The sequence below is a fragment of the Podarcis tiliguerta genome (assembly GCF_965153285.1).
Source record: "Podarcis tiliguerta genome assembly, chromosome: 17".
NCBI lineage: Eukaryota > Metazoa > Chordata > Lepidosauria > Squamata > Lacertidae > Podarcis > Podarcis tiliguerta.
The window spans coordinates 7,811,325-7,830,062 of record NC_139550.1 but is presented as its reverse complement, the minus strand read 5'-3'; the positions used below and the strand labels follow the sequence as shown (position 1 = coordinate 7,830,062).

General features: G+C 44.4%; 1 protein-coding gene across 8 annotated transcripts in view; it reads left to right on the top strand.

Moving 5' to 3' along the window:
* PRAG1 (PEAK1 related, kinase-activating pseudokinase 1) overlaps window positions 1-18,738 on the top strand; it is a 139,137-nt gene that overhangs the window by 98,009 nt on the left and 22,390 nt on the right. For all 8 annotated transcript variants that reach the window (XM_083419456.1, XM_083419458.1, XM_083419453.1 and 5 more), the window contains exon 3: window positions 1,517-3,339. In XM_083419456.1, the coding sequence (XP_083275582.1) occupies window positions 1,517-3,339 (1,823 nt within the window). The remainder of the gene's footprint in view (window positions 1-1,516; window positions 3,340-18,738) is intronic.

Below are 18,738 nucleotides of genomic sequence, written 5' to 3'. Positions count from 1 at the left end.
AGAAGGCTAGGCCTCATCTCTTAGAGGGTGTTTTGTTTTGTTTTGTTTTTGTATAAAGGTAAAGGGACCCCAGACCATTAGGTCCAGTCGTGACCGACTCTGGGGTTGTGGCGCTCATCTCGCTTTACTGGCTGAGGGAGCCAGCGTACAGCTTCCGGGTCATGTGGCCAGCATGACTAAGCCGCTTCAGGTGAACCAGAGCAGCGCATGGAAACGCTGTTTACCTTCCCGCCGGAGCGGTACCTATTTATCTACTTGCACTTTGATGTGCTTTCGAACTGCTAGGTTGGCAGGAGCAGGGACCAAGCAACGGGAGCTCACCCCGTCGCGGGGATTCGAACCGCCGACCTTCTGATCGGCAAGTCCTAGGCACTGTGGTTTAACCCACAGCGCCACCCGCATCCCTTTTGTTTTGGTATAGAGGAGCGTTTAATCAGTTGAAGCGAGGGTTTTCTACCCTAGCAAGAACCAGGCCTTACTAGACTCAGAACAGTTCTACCTGTATTATTCAGAATAAGATTATAGACTGAGAATAGATGAGAGAGGGACATATTTTTGAATGCGCATCCACATTTAAAACAGCAACAGCTCCCAGCGTGTAGTGAACTATCTCACCAGGGAGAAAGGATCTCTGACATGCATGGACAGGGTGTGAGTGTTGTGTTTTTGTTTTACATCAATAATATGTCATCCACACATACAAAGTAATGCAAAACAGAATTGTATTGTCTCTGTCTACCACCTTGGTCAGTGTCATGTGTATTATTATTATTATTATTATTATTATTATTATTATTATTATTAAAATTTCTATACTGCCATTTATCTGTAGATCTCAGGGCTCTTTAGGCCTCGTTTGGTTTCATTTCTCCAAATGAATATTTTAGGCCAGGGGTGGGGGAAAGTTTTGAGTCCACCTTCTATCTTGCTCATCCTTTTGGGGGCTGCATGCAGGTGGGGAGTAGGAGCCAGAGGCAAAAGGTGGATAACACCAGAGGCAAAATGCTCTATTCCAGCCACACAAAAGTCAGAGGTTTACAACGCACACAGACACACATATATTTCCACCCAGCCAAACAATATATCCTAGTTCAAGGATACGTTCCAGCTGGGCAAGAGCCGTTGAGAAGTGTGCAGAGCAGGACTAGTGAGAGGTGCAACTTAGGGAGCAGAGCATGGACTTCCAAGAGTCCCATGGGCTAGAGAGGGGACACAATAAGCCCCTGAGCCTGAGGTTTTCCGCCCCTGAATTAGGCCTGCGTCAATTTACTTGTACCTGCTTGCACAGTAAAGTATGGAAAACCTGTGTATGGCTTGTTTGCTTCAAGATGAGGATAATTTTTAGATTTTAGAATACCTGGACAGAGGGCTTTGGCTTTCTGCTCTTCAGTGTTTAGTACTACAGCAGGACCACCCTAGTCAGTAGATCTAATTTGTTCTGTTAATAGATCTAATTTTATAAATCTCAAGTTAGAAATTACAGATATATGAAAAATATTTTTGTTTATCAATGCAGGTCAACAAGAGAATGCCACCCAGAAATGTTGCCTTGATGAAATCTGGAGAAGAACAAAGAGTGTGTATTGACAAATTCAGCAACAACATCATAAGGAAGCCTGTCATTCAGAATACTCCAAGTGATCGTACTTTGCACAGTCCTCCAGGGCCTCCTTTGGCCGGACCCTCGAATCTTGAAAGCAGTGCAGAGAGGAACGTCGCCTTCAGTAATGCGGCATTTCTGAATGATATGGGTGCACGGGAGAATGGAAATGAAGTGGCCAGCAAGGAGAAGTTATCCTTGCCATATCTGGGCCTCTGCCACAATTCGTCCTTTTTGAGTGACAGATGCGTTGGCTCTGCCGTGGACTCCGTGGGATACTCTCCCATCCACCAAAGAGAGGAAATATCACTTTCAGAAAGAGCTGGTATGTTCAATTCTTCTGATTTAGAAAGTGAAGGCGGGGAGTACTGCTCCATCACAGACTATTGCAAAGAGGCTCCTGTCCACCAGGGGTTTGACAATACCAAAACCAAAGAGGTGTGGCATGAAAAACCTATTTCAAAACTTCAGGCGCCAGAGGCTGTGACAAATGCAAGAACTGAGTCCGTAGAGGTCAGTTTCAGTGAAGGCGAAAGCAGAACCTTGAATTCAGACTTTCAAAGGGGGGAGAAGCATCCGCCACACAGTTACGTATACAACCACTTATGTTCCGAAACGGACACATTAGTATTTCCCTCAGATACTGGCCGTGGCCCCTGTGGTTCGCCCAAGGGAAATTATTGCTGTCCTTCGGTCAGAGAATCAGATCAGACCGTAGGCAGGCGTATAGAAAATGCAAGCGATTCCGCAGAGCAACAGCTTTCTTGTGAAGCGGCCTCTCAAAATGAGCCCATCTATGCTGAGAGCACGAAGAGGAAAAAGACGCAGCTAAATAATGCCAACACACATGCAAGGAGTGATGCCTTGGCTTATAGCCCCTGTAAAGATAAACAAGATGGCCTGTGGAGAGGCAAGGCTCTCCACTTGGACTGCGAAACAGAGTTCCAAGAATCTGTCACACAGGTACCAGCGACTATTACCATTGTGGCGGCCCACACAGAAGATGACAACCGGACTATTTTCCTTAGCAGTCCAGACTCAGCTGTGGGGGTCCAGTGGCCAAGTCCTAGCCCCACTTCTAATTCAGATGCTAGGAAAACGTCCCCTTTCTTCGAATACAGAGAAATGCCACAAGCAAGCAGCGAGATGAGCCCGGTGGAAAATGATCCAGGTCTTCCGTCCCAAACAACTAGCAGAAATGGGATAGGCGAGACTCCTGCTATTCCCCCAAAATTGTCCAAAGGGAGCCCGCCTAGAGGAGAGGGGCCTTTCACACAGTCTGTAAGTTCTTTTGTGGCAGAAACGTGTGATAGCGACGGCCATCGGGGTCTTGACATTCCGAAGAACGGCGCAGATAGCACAATCTTTGAGCCCGCACCGTCCATATGCCCTCATACGAACAAAATCTCTCCAGAGGAGTCGAACAAAGGTCCGGCGACCTTGAGCTCTGAGAGGAGGCAGAAATACTACAATCTATCCTGGAGCAGGCAGTGTAGGATAGAGGAAGAAGAGGAAGAAGAGCAGGGATTATTGAAAAGCACACCAGAGACAGAAACGGAGAACGGGGCAAGCAGTCCCTCAAGTATTTCTAATTGCCATCAGGGGGAGAAACGCTCTGTCCAGGAGAACAAGGTTGCCGGAATGAGCAAATCAGCATCTTTTGCCTTCGAGTTCCCTAAAGACAAGAATGGAATGGAGGAATTTGCACCACCACCTCCACCTCCAAAGAAACAATCCAGGTACAGAAAAAAAATGTTTTGTGTGCATGCTTGTTGGTAGCTGTCAGATGGCAAGGGTGGTTGCTCACGAGTAACCAGGCAGGACTCCGACCTGTCTTTTACAGGTTTTATTTAGGTGCAAAACTACCGTATTTTTCGCTCTGTAAGACGCACCAGACCATAAGACGCACCTAGTTTTTGGAGGAGGAAAACAAGGAAAAAATATTCTGAATCTCAGAAGCCAGAACAGCAAGCGGGATCGCTGCGCAGCGAAAGCAGCGATCCCTCTTGCTGTTCTGGCTTCTGGGATAGCGGCGCAGCCTGCATTCGCTCCATAAGACGCACACACATTTCCTCTTACTTTTTAGGAGGGAAAAAGTGAGTCTTATAGAGCAAAAAATACGGTATTTATAGTGCAGAACCCCAGAGTTCATGTCTGCTTTGATCGCTAGCAGAATCTGGGAGTGCTTGTTTCCTGGACCTCCCCCAACATAAAAGTCTCCTTACGCCCATCCTTTTCCTTCCCTCTTTGCGCTTTAGACTTCTGCACAGGGTGGGCAACGGAAGGGGCGTGCTTCCCTCCTGGCCGGATTGGCCAGAAGCGGTGCTGAGGCTCCCAGCAGCATCCTCTGGTCCTTTCACCTCTTCCCCATTGGAGGTGGGGCTTTCCTCATCACCAGAAAAAGAACTGCTTTGCAAGATTTTCGGAAGGTCCCTGTAACACAACTGCCCCTCTGTTTCCCGCCCCTGTTCTGATGACAGTTCCCTGACAGTAGCCAAAGATCAATAAGGTTGAGATAAGGGACTAAATGCAGGAGATAATTCTCTGTCCTTCCTCCTCCCCCCCCATAAATCCTGTCCTCTGGTGGAACTAATATAGATGTGTCCTTTAGCAGAAATTCCATATATACAAATGTTTAATATATATGCGATTTTGTATATATGGATTTGTCTAGCTGATGAAATATTCTTTAAATGGAAAAATTACATAAGTGAGCTTTGGTATCTCTACAGTTGTATCTTGGTTTTCGAACAGCTTAATTCTCGAATGTTTTAGCTCCTGAACGTCGCAAACCCGGAAGTGACTGTTCCGGTTTGCAAACTATTTTTGGAAGCCGAACATCCGATGGGGCTTCCGCGGCTTCTGATTGGCTGCAGGAGCTTCCTGCAGCCAATCAGAAGCCGCGCTTTGGTTTCTGAATGTTTTGGAAGATGAACAGACTTCCGGAACAGATTCCATTCAACTTCTAAGGTACGACTGTATGTGCTAAATTATCACTTGGGGGGGGGGGGTGTAGCAAAGTACTACCACCACAATTACTGATTAACACAGGGCTTATCTATATAACAGGCTTAAATCTGTTCCATTGTCACAGCCTAAGTACCCTGACAATCCTAGTTATGTAAGGGGCTGCCAAAAGAGAATTTCTGCCTGCTCAGTCTCCTGCCTTTTGTGGTGTAGCATGTACAATAGTTCCTTGTGGAAAGTTCAAACGAACTTCTTACTTCACATGTGCAGAACTCTTGATAAGAAGGCTATACGCTGTCTCCTAAAGAGTCTTTAACACAGCAAGAAAACCCAGGAGGTCAGTTTCTGTATTTTAATTTTTATGCCGTTGTAGGGAACAGTCTGAGTGCCCTTTCATGTTTCTGTGAATTCATGTTTGTGTGAAGTGAATTCCCACATGGTGTCGTCTAGCAGTTCCCAAACTACCCCCTGCCCAACTGATCAGTTGAAAATTGTTGAGGGTTTGGGAGACCACTTAATGATTTTTGCCTTTAAAGAAAAGTTCTTATTGAATACTTTGTTGTGTTACGAAATAAACAAATAAACAAGGGAAAGTACATACCGTATAGCGTCTCCACTTTCGATTCATAGGGTCTTTTTCACAGTTCATTAATATTCAGTATGGGCCACTAATGCCATAGACATCTTACAGCTAAGGGGAGAGAAGGGGAAAAGAAATGAGGGGGGGATATGGGGGTGTTGTTCTGTCGTTCTATTGCTTAGTGCTAGTGTGAGGATTTGTGTCAGCATCACATGAGTAGGTCCTTTATTTATATTATTTATATTTATATATTTATATTTATATTTATATTTATATTTATATTTATATTTATATTTATATTTATATTTATTGGCATTGCGGGGGGTTGGAGGATCCAGAGTTTGGTTGGTTGTATTCAGTTGGTTGCAGTGTGGCTTATTTGTATGGCATGGGGATGGGGGGGAACATTGTTGGGTTAGGTTAGCCATATTGCTTATTTTTTTTGACCTGTTGTAGTTCTCAAAAAGCACTGTGCTGGTGGGTGCTGGATAAGTTTAATCATATTTTTATTGCTGCTTTTATTTCTTCTATATTGTATTTCATAGAACTCAAATTGTAATGTAAGAAATAAAAGCAATAAAAATACAATTAAATATCAGTATGAATATTTAATGCCACGAATGTGCAGCACCACAGTTTGGGAGTCCTGGCGTTGTCCATTTTATCTGAGAGGGGGAAACGGAGGGTAACACCAATAAGCAGAAGAACAAGGACTTCACATGAGCTAGGAAATAGGAGGAAATAAGGAGATGCGAGTGGCGCTGTGGGTTAAACCACAGAGCCTAGGGCTTGCCGATCAGAAGGTCGGCGGTTCGAATCCCCGCAACGGAGTGAGCTCCCGTTGCTCAGTCCCTGCTCCTGCCAACCTAGCAGTTCGAAAGCACACAGTGCAAGTAGATAAATAGGTACCGCTCCGGCGGGAAGGTAAACGGCGTTTCTGTGCACTGCTCTGGTTCGCCAGAAGCGGCTTAGTCATGCTAGCCACATGACCCGGAAGCCGTACGCCGGCTCCCTCGGCCAATAAAGCGAGATGAGCGCCGCAACCCCAGAGTCGGCCACGACTGGACCTAATGGACCCTTTACCTCTAAGGAGATGCAGTAGCCCAACATAAAATAAAACGGAATCATAGAATAAAACTGGATTGCCCATGAGGAAGGGTTTCCCATACATACTAGGCCATAACCTTTCTTTATAGTAACCTGTCTCCTAGCACCTTTCCAATTTCCTCTACCAATTTTACCCAGACCATTGCAGCCCTTCTCTTAGGCACCATATGGAAAACTATTAAGAGCATTTTTCTGTCTTCGGTGGCTGATTCTCTGCAAATGTAGCATTTGAGTTAGGCCTCAGTTTTGTCTGGGCTCTGAAACTTTTTTTTTTTTTTTTTTTACTGTATTGCTGATAGACAAAACGGATGCTTCTAATGATTCAGCAATGAATCAGTAACTTCTCTGGAATTCTTTCCCTCCAACGAAAGCAAAAACACAGGGTGGGGGTAGGGTAGGGAAAGTAGATGTGTGTCAAAAAAAAAGCTTCACTTGCTCTGGAAAGATCTTCATTATATTTCTCTATGTGAATCTGTTTTAAACACTTGCCCTGCTGAGTTATTTTATCTCCAGCGGCAAAGAGGAAGTCATAACAAAAGGACTTTGACCAGTTGGAAGGTCAAAGATTGACTGTGGTTAAGGGGTTATGTTCTTAGGAGAGAGAAATGAGAACCACTGGAAACAATTCATTGGAGAAATATGGCTCTCTTGCACAGAGATTGTATGGGGCTTGTCCTTTGTTTTCCGTGGGGAATTCCTTTGGTCAGAGGCTCCATTCTCATGAGAGAGAATAATAGTAGAGTTCACATAGTGGAGTTCCCCTGTCCATCGGTACATACACCCAAGACAGACACTTTAATGTGTACAGATTTCTATCTGTATTTCAACTTCCCCTTGTGGGTTTGTAGGGATCAAGTATGTGGCCACCGTGACACATGCTGTGGTAAGATCTGGGCTGGGTTACTGCCATGCACTCTGCATGAGTTTGCTTTTGAATAGCGTCCAGAAAGTTCATCCAGTCCAGAATTAGGCTTCTAGCAAGGACTAGGCCTTTGCTCTTACGCCAAGAGAACTGCACCGGCTTCCCAGTTCGTTTACATGTTGAATGCTAGTGTTAAACTTTCATACTCTACGCTAGTGGAAGTCAAGAAAGTACCGTATTTTTCGCTCTATAATACGCACTTTTCCCCCTCCAAAAATTAAGGGGGAATGTGTGTGCGTCTTAATGGAGCGAATGCAGGCTCCATGACTTCAGCGATAGCAACGCGAAGCCTCCAAAGCGCAGTGGGAGCGCTCCCGCCGCGCTCCGGAGGCTTCGCGTTGCTTTCGTGACCCCTCTTGCTCTTCTGGCTTTGCTTCGCTGGAGAGGTGCTGCACAGGTTTCCCTCTGCGCAGCGCTGCTTCAGCGAAGCGGGGGGAGAAATGGAAGGGGCTCCGTTTCTCCGGCCACTTCGCTGAAGGTGCGCTGTTCAGAGAGGGAGAGAATTTTTTTCCCTTGTTCTCCCCCTCTAAAACAAGTTGCGTCCTATGGTCGGGTGCATCCTATAGAGGAAAAAATACAGTATATTGGGATCTGCTGGTAGATCTCTTGAGTGATTTACAGTAGGTTTTGCAGAGTTTCCGACTCCCAACTATTTAACAGTAACAGCAACAGAAAGGCTCTCTTTCCTCCTCTCCACCTGGATTGCTGGTATGAGGAAAGTTTAGAAGGAAACCAGGAGTGGGTTTTGTGTGATCTCGGCGCAGCCAGCCTTTCGGTAAAGTGGGGTGGCGCAAACTGCTTTGGTGTTAGATCTGCACTCCCCTGGGAGAGGTGGCGGATCCGTCTGCTGCTGTCTCCTCATCCACTGGCCTCCTCCTCCTCCACTTATGAGGAATGGCTAAGGGAGCTGGGCATGTTTAGCCTGGAGAATAGGAGGTTAAGGGGTGATATGATATCCATGTTCAAATATATAAAAGGATGTCACCTAGAGGAGGGAGAAAGGTTGTTTTCTGCTGCTCCAGAGAAGCGGACACAGAGCAATGGATCCAAACTACAAGAAAGAAGATTCCACCTAAACATTAGGAAGAACTTCCTGACAGTAAGAGCTGTTCGACAGTGGAATTTGCTGCCAAGGAGTGTGGTGGAGTCTCCTTCTTTGGAGGTCTTTAAGCAGAGGCTTGACAACCATATGTCAGGAGTGCTCTGATGGTGTTTCCTGCTTGGCAGGGGGGTGGACTCAATGGCCCTTGTGGTCTCTTCCAACTCTATGATTCTGTGATTCACTGCTGCAGATCTCCTTTTGGAGCATTGTGCTGTTACAACTATAGCTGCCAACCGTCCCTTATTTGGCGGGAAACTCCCTTATCCCAGCGCCGTATCCCACTGCTGTCCCTTATTGATGATGTCCCTTAAATTTCCCGGGTTTCATGCTCGTCCGGCTCGGGAGGGAAGCAGCGGCTCAGGGTCCTCCGCCGCGAGAGAGAGCTTGCGCTGGCGCCATCGTCCTGGCGCGAGGAGTTCCATCGGCCCTTCCCTGCCCAAGAGAGGGGGGGAGGGAGAGAGACTCTCGCCCGCGAGCCCGGAGGCAGCAACGGTGGTGGCAGCTGAGGAGGTGGCCTGAAGGAGGAGGAAATAGCAAAATCCCTTATTTTGGCTGCTGATCCCTTATTTTTGAGGCTGCTGGTCCCTTATTTTCAAATCTGTAAGTTGACAGCTATGGTTACAACTTCAGTGTGATTTTAAAAATGGAGACCTACAAGGAAGGAAGGGCTATAACAGGTGCGTGGCACAGTGCGGTGCTGGTGTCATGAGCAGGGAAGCACAAATACTGAAACAAGGGCCTCCCTGATCCATTATTCACAATGGTCTCTTGCCTCTCACATAATCCATTCCTTTTTTACCTTCTGAATTGGTTCGGAACAAGCCTTGATGCTAGGAGAGTTAGGAGCGTTGGTTTTTATCTGTAAATTCCCTTCGGATCCACCTGGACAAGACTAGTTTCTGTGAGAGGCTTGCTCCAAAACCGTCAAAATGAAAGATGTAGCCATTTTACCAGCCATCTACTCGTCCGCAACCGTTTGAGTCTAACTTGCATCTCAAATTGGGCTGTGATCTTCACACCCCTTAAAAACCTGGCTGTTTTTGGCTTTTTATTGAACCAGCTCAGTTCTCAGTGCTTCTGAGGAGACCAACAGCCCTAAGCCATGTATACTCAGGAGTAAGACCATCGATTTCAGTGGAATTTGCGCCTTGAAGTTCTAGTATAAAAGGAACTAAAAAAGAGGAGATCTCACAACCTTCAAGTCCTGTCCTACAAGGTCTGGACCTAGGACATTTCCCCCTCATTTTGGTCTTAGGGTAGAGCCTTGCTCCACATGATGATGATAATGGTGTTGTGTCACGTAAGGACTTAGGTTTCCAAATAATTCCCATTTCTGCTTTTCTATAGATTGTGGGGGGATGGACAGAAGAGGTTTTCTTGGTGGGGCAGAGCCACAGTGCCCAATTGCACTGTGGCAGCCCCATCACTTGTGCACTGACTCACTTCCACAGAAAGAAGAAACTACGGAAGGGTAGCCAATGTGGTACCTTGCAGGTATTGTTGGACTACAACTCCCATGATCCCTGACCCCATGATGCTAAGTGGGGCTGCTGGGAGTTACAGTCCAACAACATTTGGGGAGCTGCTTCTGTATCCAGTCACAAACCAAAACCCCTGCATGAGAGCTCCATTTTTATTTTTTAAGCTCCTAGGTTGCATCTTCTGTCTCCAAACTGAAATCCATGTACACTTGAATGAATAAATTAAATCTAAATTATACCCTGTATTTCTAGATATGACCGTTCTGAATTTCTAAACTGTTAGGTTGCGATAGAGGGGGAGAAGGGATGTTGTGAGAGAACCTTTGTCTCGATGAATGGTCCACGAGCAAGTAATCTCCGCAAAAGATAATCACCCATTTTGTGTTAAGCGGTGGAAAGGGAGGGTCCGCCTTTGTGCACTACCCTGAAATATGCCGCAGGCAACACTTAAAGAAGGAAAAGATTCACTGTGAGAGATGGAAAGTAATTGACCACCATTTAGTTATTTTTAGCACTTAAAGCCACGACCCCTTTGGAAAGGGAACTGTAGAACAACAATAAAAAATAATGATTGGCAATATGTACATCTTCAGCCTTTCCACCTTCCAGATCCAAATTCATACTCAGATTAGGTTTATAACTTAAATTAAGGAATATGGTTATAGATAAGTGTGCACTTAATTTGGGAGTAAGTCAGTAGGACCTCTAAATATATGTGTGCAGGTATAGGTTTGTTTGGGCTGCATACATTTATTTCCTTGTGTGTTGTAAGTCCTTTGCTTCTTTCAACTTCAAATGGCTTTTCAGATTATCTCTTCCCCACCAGTTTCCCTAAACTATGGGTCAGCCTTGAACTTGTGCTCTTCCCTCTTTAAAGAGGTTTCAGTCTTGCAGATTCAAGGTGATCCCAGCCTTTGTCCAGGTAAACATGGCATTTTATGGTGAGGGTGAGGCAGGGGAAACATCATATAAGCCCAAGTTCTCTTCCAGTCGGTCTCCTGCTCACAATTCTGAAGAGTGATCAGTAACTCCAGGGTAGCTCCCAAGATTCAATTCTCCCAAATTCATGGATGGGGAACCTCAGGCCCAGAGGCCAAATATAGCTGTCCAGGCCTTCCTGTGAGTCATCTGGAACTTAGCAGCCCTGCTTTGCACCCTCCTTAGATGACCATGGCTGTAATGTGACCTTGAACTCTGATAATGCCTCCTGCTTGCCTGAATTGAGGATGAAGAGGTGTGTGAGAGAGTGTGTGTATAGAAGCTAGCTGTCAAGGGTGTTTCCCACCCAAAGAAATGCACACGGCACATAGTTAACTCTATTGTCAAAGATAACACAGTAGCTTCTACAGCCCTGGATTCCTGTGCACACTAATCTAGCATCAAGGCATCTATTCCCGGATCCATGCTCTCTGGAGCAGTTGCAGCAACCAGGGACCTCTCCCCTCCACCAATTTATGTACCTTCCCCCGACGGGCTGCACACATGCAGCCAGAGACTACGCCTGCATAGAAACTTCCTCTGCTCTTCCCTTTTCAGTCCCCTCCTGGTTCTGGGAGACACTGGTGCAGGAGAGGGTGGGGAAGCACCTGGCCCTTCACTTGCCTGACCTACCTTTTCCTCTGACCCATCCTGTGCTCCATTCTCCAGCTCTGAAGCTTCTCTTGCCCCTGGCTGGTACAGTTCCCTGAAAATCACTGACCCCCTCTCCCGAATCAGACTCCAGCCTGCTTTCCCATCAGTGTCCTGTCAGTCCATCACACTAAGCCTACTGTACAAAGGTAAAATTCAGAGTTCTTTCAATAGAGGTCGTAGAATAGTGCACGTACATAACAGCTCCCTGTGTTGGGGATGTCTTGTCACATGTATATGTCTTTCATTTTTGCTTTGCTATCTGGTTTGCTTTGTTAATACCTAGCAAATTATGTGTAGAAGTGAAATTTATAAATTATTCAGTTCTCTTGGGGAAATCCCACAAGATAAAACCTTAGAAGGAAGGGGGGGGATCCCCACCCCAATGGAAAATGCCCTGTCATTAGCAACAGAAGTTGAGATTAAAGTAAAGGTAAAGGGACCCCTGACCATTAGGTCCAGTTGTGACCGACTCTGGGGTTGCGGCGCTCAACTCGCTTTATTGGCCGAGGGAGCCGGCATACAGCTTCCAGGTCATGTGGCTGGCATGACTAAGCCACTTCTGGCGAACCAGAGCAGCGCACGGAAATGCCGTTTACCTTCCCGCCGGATGGTACCTATTTATCTACTTGTACTTTGACGTGCTTTCGAACTGTTAGGTTGGCAGGAGCAGGGACCGAGCAACGGGAGCTCACCCCGTCGCGGGGATTCAAACTGCCAACCTTCTGATTGGCAAGTCCTAGGCTCTGTGGTTTAACCCACAGCGCCACCCACGTCCCCTAAGTTTAGATTAGGCCCCCTCAAAAAAAATACGGCTCTATAGTTTTGAAAAGGATCTTTGCTTTATTCGCATGTAGAAATCCCTTGGTCTAGAAATGTCCACATTTGTGTTAATTCATTGGCCTTGGTTAGCAGAGAAGCAGTGCCATATATACTTTGGAAAGCACAGGGATATAAGTGTGCCAGTTCCCCCACCTAGGTTCTGCAAAAGTGTCAAACCTGGCACCCCATCTCCTCCAAATTTTCCTGCACACCCTCAGGCGCTGTGTATTTGGCATTGCTTGTGACTGTAAACTATAACAGAAGAAGGAGAATTTTAGCACACTTTCCATATTTTCTGGGGAAATGTACTTCCTTCATTTGTTGATACTGAAATGTGGGGAGTGGAGGAGGTTTATGAATCCAAATGAGGGCTGCTGACCTACTTGAGAGTAAGCCTAATTGAATTCATTGGGACTTAGGAGTAGGCTGGTATAGAATTGCACCTTTGGAGCGTTTGGTAATGTACACTTGGCTCACCTCAGAGGTGCCAAGAACTCCACTTGTTTCAAGAACCACACTTGACTGGAACTTTTGTCTCAAGCTGTGCAAACAAAATGCATGTTGTTCCAGTCTTTTTATGAGCAAATGGTTTTTGGGATAGTGAAATACAGGAAGGGAAGGGAAGAAATCAGTTTCTACCTATCTTTTATTTAGGTTTCTGTACTTTAAATATGTTATACACTTGAACTGAATGTGACATCAGAGAACAGGATTTGATCATTTTTGAGGTGAAAGAGATTTTATAGTCAAGTCTATGACCGAGGCTGGAGTGTGCTGCTAGTTTCATTGCATTCTTCTGACTTTACAAGCTTGGTAATACAATATTTATTGGACTGGTTGTTACAAAAGTACAAGCTTTTTCATTTCACAAACCTCTTTTCCAGGTATAGAAAGGGAAATTTTGTCTATAAATGAAAAGGGATGCCAACTTCTTCATATGAATTGGTGTTAAGAGTAGGTTAGAGGTGTGCAGCCAAATTTTGGCTGGTAAATTTCAACACATATTAATCCTGCACAGTTGGAGGAGGACCATGGAAAACTATTTCTTCTCCCTCTTCACCTTGTCCTTGATGCCTGCTCTCTTGTGCACACACTGGCTTGGTTCACACATAACAATAAATCATGGTTTGTTAAACCATGACTTACTAGTGATACCCTGCCCAGCACCTTACCGCCAACAAACCTCAATCTGAAGACATGGCTTGCTGCCAGCTTACAAGCCTTTGTCAGTTTTAAGTATGGCTTGGTGTTACATGTGAACCCAGGACCCTTAATCATGGTTTGTTTCACCACCCTACCTCAAAAGCTCACCAAACCTCAAAGGCAAGAGGCATGAACAGTTGGAGAACGAACAGCACATAGAGCAACAACAAAAAACCAAGCTATGGCTTGTGTCATCATCTGTGCAACAACTCATAGTTAACTCATCGTTTGTTAAGCAAACCATGGCTTAAGGAAACCACGGTTAGGATGATGACTGAACCAGGCCACTGCGTCCATGTTGTAGAGCTTGGACAACCATTCAACCCCTGTCCAATCAACAAGGTTGTGTCAGTTATCTCCCTCATGAGCACACTCACATCTTTAAAAGGTAACTTGATAAATGGCTCAGTTAGTGATTGTATTAAGGTGTCAGAAGCACTCTTGATTTGCTGTTTTCTAGAGAGTAGTCCTGCTATTGGAATCACAGTAAGCATTTTGCCGCACTGCTAACTCCCTTGTGTTTCTGTAATGCTAACATGCAGAATATAATCTTGCACAAAATTTGAAATTTCTTATGCTGGTTGGCCTTCCCATGCTTGCTGCCACTTTGCTCTAAGCTAAAGCCTAGGAGCACAGAGTAGGCAGTGGAAATGCCACCTTGATGGCAAACACTAAAGAAGCTTTCACGGCTTTGCAAGACTCCTGGAAAGAAGTTCAGGTTGTTTAATTGTATCACAAATGGAAAAGAAGAGGTCAGTTTGAGAACTGTACATTAAAGCAAAACAATACCAGTAAAATTACACCGCTTGGTTTCCAGTACAAAAAATGGTGAGTCTTTCAGCAGCTCATTTCTTAGACAAGAAAAGGGAAGGGTAACACCCTGGGAAACTGGATAAGAATTCCTGTGATTCTTATTTGGGCAAGACACAGTTGGGAGTTTTGGACTTGGCTGGCAAATCCGCTCTGTTTATTAGCAAAAATCCCCATGAAGTATCATTATGTTTTGCTCGTTTTCAGTTCCAGTATGAAAAAAAAGAATAGATGATCCCTGTGTTTTCACCCCTTCTCTGCCCACCTGGTGAACACACTGATCCATCGTCTTGTTACCTCCAGTCTCACCCTTGAACTCCTGTAACCTTCTTTTCTCTGGCTGTCCTTTATCATCTCTCAGTCTTCTCACCTCTGTCCAAAACTCCCCCCTCCAAAAAAACCCATTGCTTATCATTGCACTGATCGGGTGGTGCACCTCCTTCAGTCCCTGCTTTAGCTTCCCGTCACCTTCTGTATCTGTCATGAATTCTGTTCTCACCTTTTGAGGACACTTTGGGCGGTATTTCCCTGTCCTACCCACTGAGACTCTCGTATTCGAGCAAAAAATGGTACAGGCTCAGCAGGAGTTCAAGAACAGGGCAGGAAGCTCAGATTCGGACAGAAGCAATGAAGATGTCCCAACAAGGTTTACATACCCTGCTCGCCAAGCTTTTAAAGACGAGGCATGGTGTGCTCACTTGCAAGCCTTGCTTGCCTTGCAGGATTGTGTGCTCCCCTGGGGTAGGTGGGCCTGCTCCTATGACGGTGGCTTCTGGTTTTAGGTGACAAGACTGCACCCTCCTGTTCAGTCGTTTCTGCCTTCCTCCTTCATCTGCTCAAAGCCCCCCTCAGGTCAGGGATGACAACCACCATCCCTGCTCCCCTCTCCAAAGCAACTGAAGTTGGGGCATAATCCCTCTCCCTCTGGCCCAGTTCCTCATCATTTAGTCTCATTCCCCAACCACCTATTCCTTTCTCCTCCTGCTGCATCAGAGACTGCCAGCCCAAACACAGATCCCAACAGCTCTGTGGGGCTCATGGCATGAATCTCAATTGCCACATTTTCTTAAAGTTATCCTCATTTGTAATTTAGCATTACAGATACTGTACCTCTCCTTCCTCCCTCCCCCCCCCCCTTCCCTACTTCCCCGACTTTCATCTCTGCTGTTGGAATTTCAGATGGAAAGCTCTCCTGAGCAGGGATTGCCTGTGTGTGTGTGTGTGTGTGTCCCTGAAAAGTGCCATGTATATTTATATGTTAGATCAGAAATAAACAATACTTTACGGAGAGTGCTGGAGGTTATTATCTGGTGTGGCAGTAATAGGCAAGGCCAAGAGCGGCTGTTCCCCAAGCAGCGATGATTTCTGTTTCTGTTTTATCCCCTATTCAGAAAGTGCATTTTGTATAAGGCACCAGGGCAGTGGGAATAAAGAGAGCTCTCCTCGCATATATGACTTCACAACAATCAGGGCTGTACTTCGCAAATGCAGCTAGCTAGCTTCTGAAAAGATCTCCAGTCCCGAAATTGCGCCACTGAATGCTTATGTTTCTCTGCCAGTGTTGATGTTAGGATGTCAAACCCTCCTGAACAAAAGTTCGATCTGGTTTTGCACCATTTACTGGGATGGTAAGTTAGTCTGATCTGGTTTTAAACCATTTGCTGGGGTGGTGTGATACCTATGCTTAGCGTGCTCCAACTATTTTTGTGTTGTTGTTTTTTTGCTTGAGTATTTTTTAAAAAATCGGTATCATGATTTTTAATAATTTTGCTAGTTGCTTTGTAGATCGTTAGATTGCAAAGTCACAATGCACATATTTTAATAAATAGATATTAGCATGGATAGATAACATGGATTTTGAAAGAGACAAGTTAGACGTACTTACCTGGAAGTAAGCCCTGTTGAGCTGGTTGGGAATGGCATCCAGGAAAAAGTTGCATTGGATTGATCCATTAATATATTCGTTTCTGAAAAACCAGGAACTAATAATTTCTTACAGAATTGATAATATGTTGTGTGTAGATTGTGTGTCAGAGACAGGGAGAAAGAAAAGCCCTAAATGACTCTTGGATATGGAAAAGGTTATTGGATAGGGAAAATGTGTGCCTTGTCATTTATGATTTATTTGGCATTCCTGCATTGCAGAGGGTTGGACTAGATATCCTTGGGGTACCTTCCAACTCTGAAATTCCCTGTTTCTATGATTCTAATCCTAACCCTTAAATGAAGCTTAAGATGTGCTTGATAATGAGGCCAATTTAGAGGAAAATAGGAAATTGTATTAAGGCACATTGCTTATAATATGAGGTGCAACTATAAAAGGAGGCTTCTGTAATGTTAATTCCTGCGGGGTCTTTTTGTATATTTTTCTTAAGCTCTGACTATGTTGGAGATAAGAATTAAAAATATGAAAGTTTAAATTATCTGTCTCTTGCCTGTTATATCAACATGAAGGGGCTGTTTCATTATAGAATTAAAAAAAGTGGCAAAATTTCTCTGTGTTTGTCTATTAGACATTTTTTGTTTTCTGTTGTCTGCTTTAAAGAAAAAACTATTTGCTTAAATATGGTTCCCTGCCTAACCAACAGCCAAGATAGCTAACAAAATCCAATATAAACAAATATAAAACCACAACAAGCTTGCTAAAAATATAAAAAAGCAAACAGCCAAGCAGAAAGAAAGCATCAGCAAAACACAACAGTATACGTAGTACTGAAGTCACTTGCGTTATCCTTCGAATGCCATCCAAAATAGCCAATTTGCTCAAAGACCAGTAATGATAGGTCAGTGGAGGGTGTTCCACAATTGTGGTGCCAAGACCCAGAAGGCTCTGTGTGTGTGTGTGTGTGTGTGTGTGTGTATGTGTGTGTGTATATATATATATATATATATATATATAATATTTATTAAAAGTTTCAGAATTACAGAAAAGAAGAAAAAATAGGAAACAGCACTACAGTGCATTAAAAAAAGAAACAAAAATGAAAAGAAAATACATAAAAACCAATACAGCAATACAACAACAAAAAAAGAAAAAAAGAAAGAAAACACAAATCCCATATTGCATATCTTTAACTTCCATTTGCTTGTTTCATTGACCTCCTCACACCTCCCTTTTTGTATTCTAGTTTAGTTAGTTATTTCAGCAATTTCTTTCCATCTTTCTCAATTTTTGTTGACTAATTTATCTTAACAATTAAACCAGAAGGCTCTGTATAATCCGCTCATCAGACATTGTAAGATGGAAGGCTGTGGAGCAGGGTCTCTGAAGCATCCTGAGTAGTCTGGCTCACCTTAATACCATTAGAACTGGGGTGACCCTCCGGATGTTTCTAGCCTGCACCCCCCATCATGCCTGATCATTGACCACACTGGCGGGGGGCCGATGGAAGTTGGATTCCTAACACCTGGAGGGACAAAGGTTCTCCATCTCTGCATTAGAATGAAACCTTCAGGTTTCTGCCATTCCAAAAAAAAAACCACACAAAAAACCCAGCAATCCACAAAACATGATTGGACATATGTATATACATATGCATGTGTATATATTGCATGAGGGGTTTTTTCCCAAGGAAACACATTGGGTCAGATAGAAATGAAATGTAAAAATTATACAGTCAGTTTAGTAATATATATTATTATAGGGATACCAGACAAGTTTAAGGCTGCATATCGGCTTGAAAGTTAAGTTTGACTGAAATGACAGGGAATCACAAAATTGTGCTTGGGGATTGGGGGGCTAAGCTGTTTTATAAAGAACATTAAATAACCGAAAAGAGATAATGCAGAAAAATAGCATTGTATTGTTGGCGTAATGGGGAAATGAAATTGTAAGTCGTGGTAAGAAAATAAGCCTTGTGAGCTTCTGTTGTGATCTTTAGCTACAGATAAAGACGTGTTGGGTCGGTAAGCATTTGTTTGTTCCTTTTTAATCAAAAAGACATTGTACCTTGGAAAGGAGCTTTCAGCGCAGTGCTTCGCTTGCTTTCTGCAGATATACTGTGTGTAGAAAACAAAAGCAAATCTATTGTTTTGCCTTCTGCATGCATGTAGAAACCCTCTGAGCTAGAAATGGAGGAATCCTTTGCAGATGGAAGATTAGCTCTGTAGATCAATTTGAGTCCTTTGGGGGAAAGGGCAGGATATAAAAATGGAATAAAATTAATAAAGGTTGCCTGTATAGAAACGTGCTACTGCGGCAATACAGTGCCGATAGTCAGGGATAAGGTAAATGCCTGGGAATGCTGGACAGACGTCACTAAGAACAGTGTCCCCAGCCATTGAGGCAGCCTGTTGAGCTTGCATTTGCGTCCTGTAGTTGCCTTTGAAGTGACAGCTTTTATTGACTTGTGGAAAGACTTATTTAGAAGGAAGAGCACCAGCGTGTCACCAGAAATTGTATCTTGGTATGCCTGCTCAGAAATGAACTGTTTTACTTCTCCCAAGCCACCAACAAGTTGACCAAGCAGGGTGCTGAGACCATTCTCTGATTTGCTTGGCCTTCTCTCTTTCTCT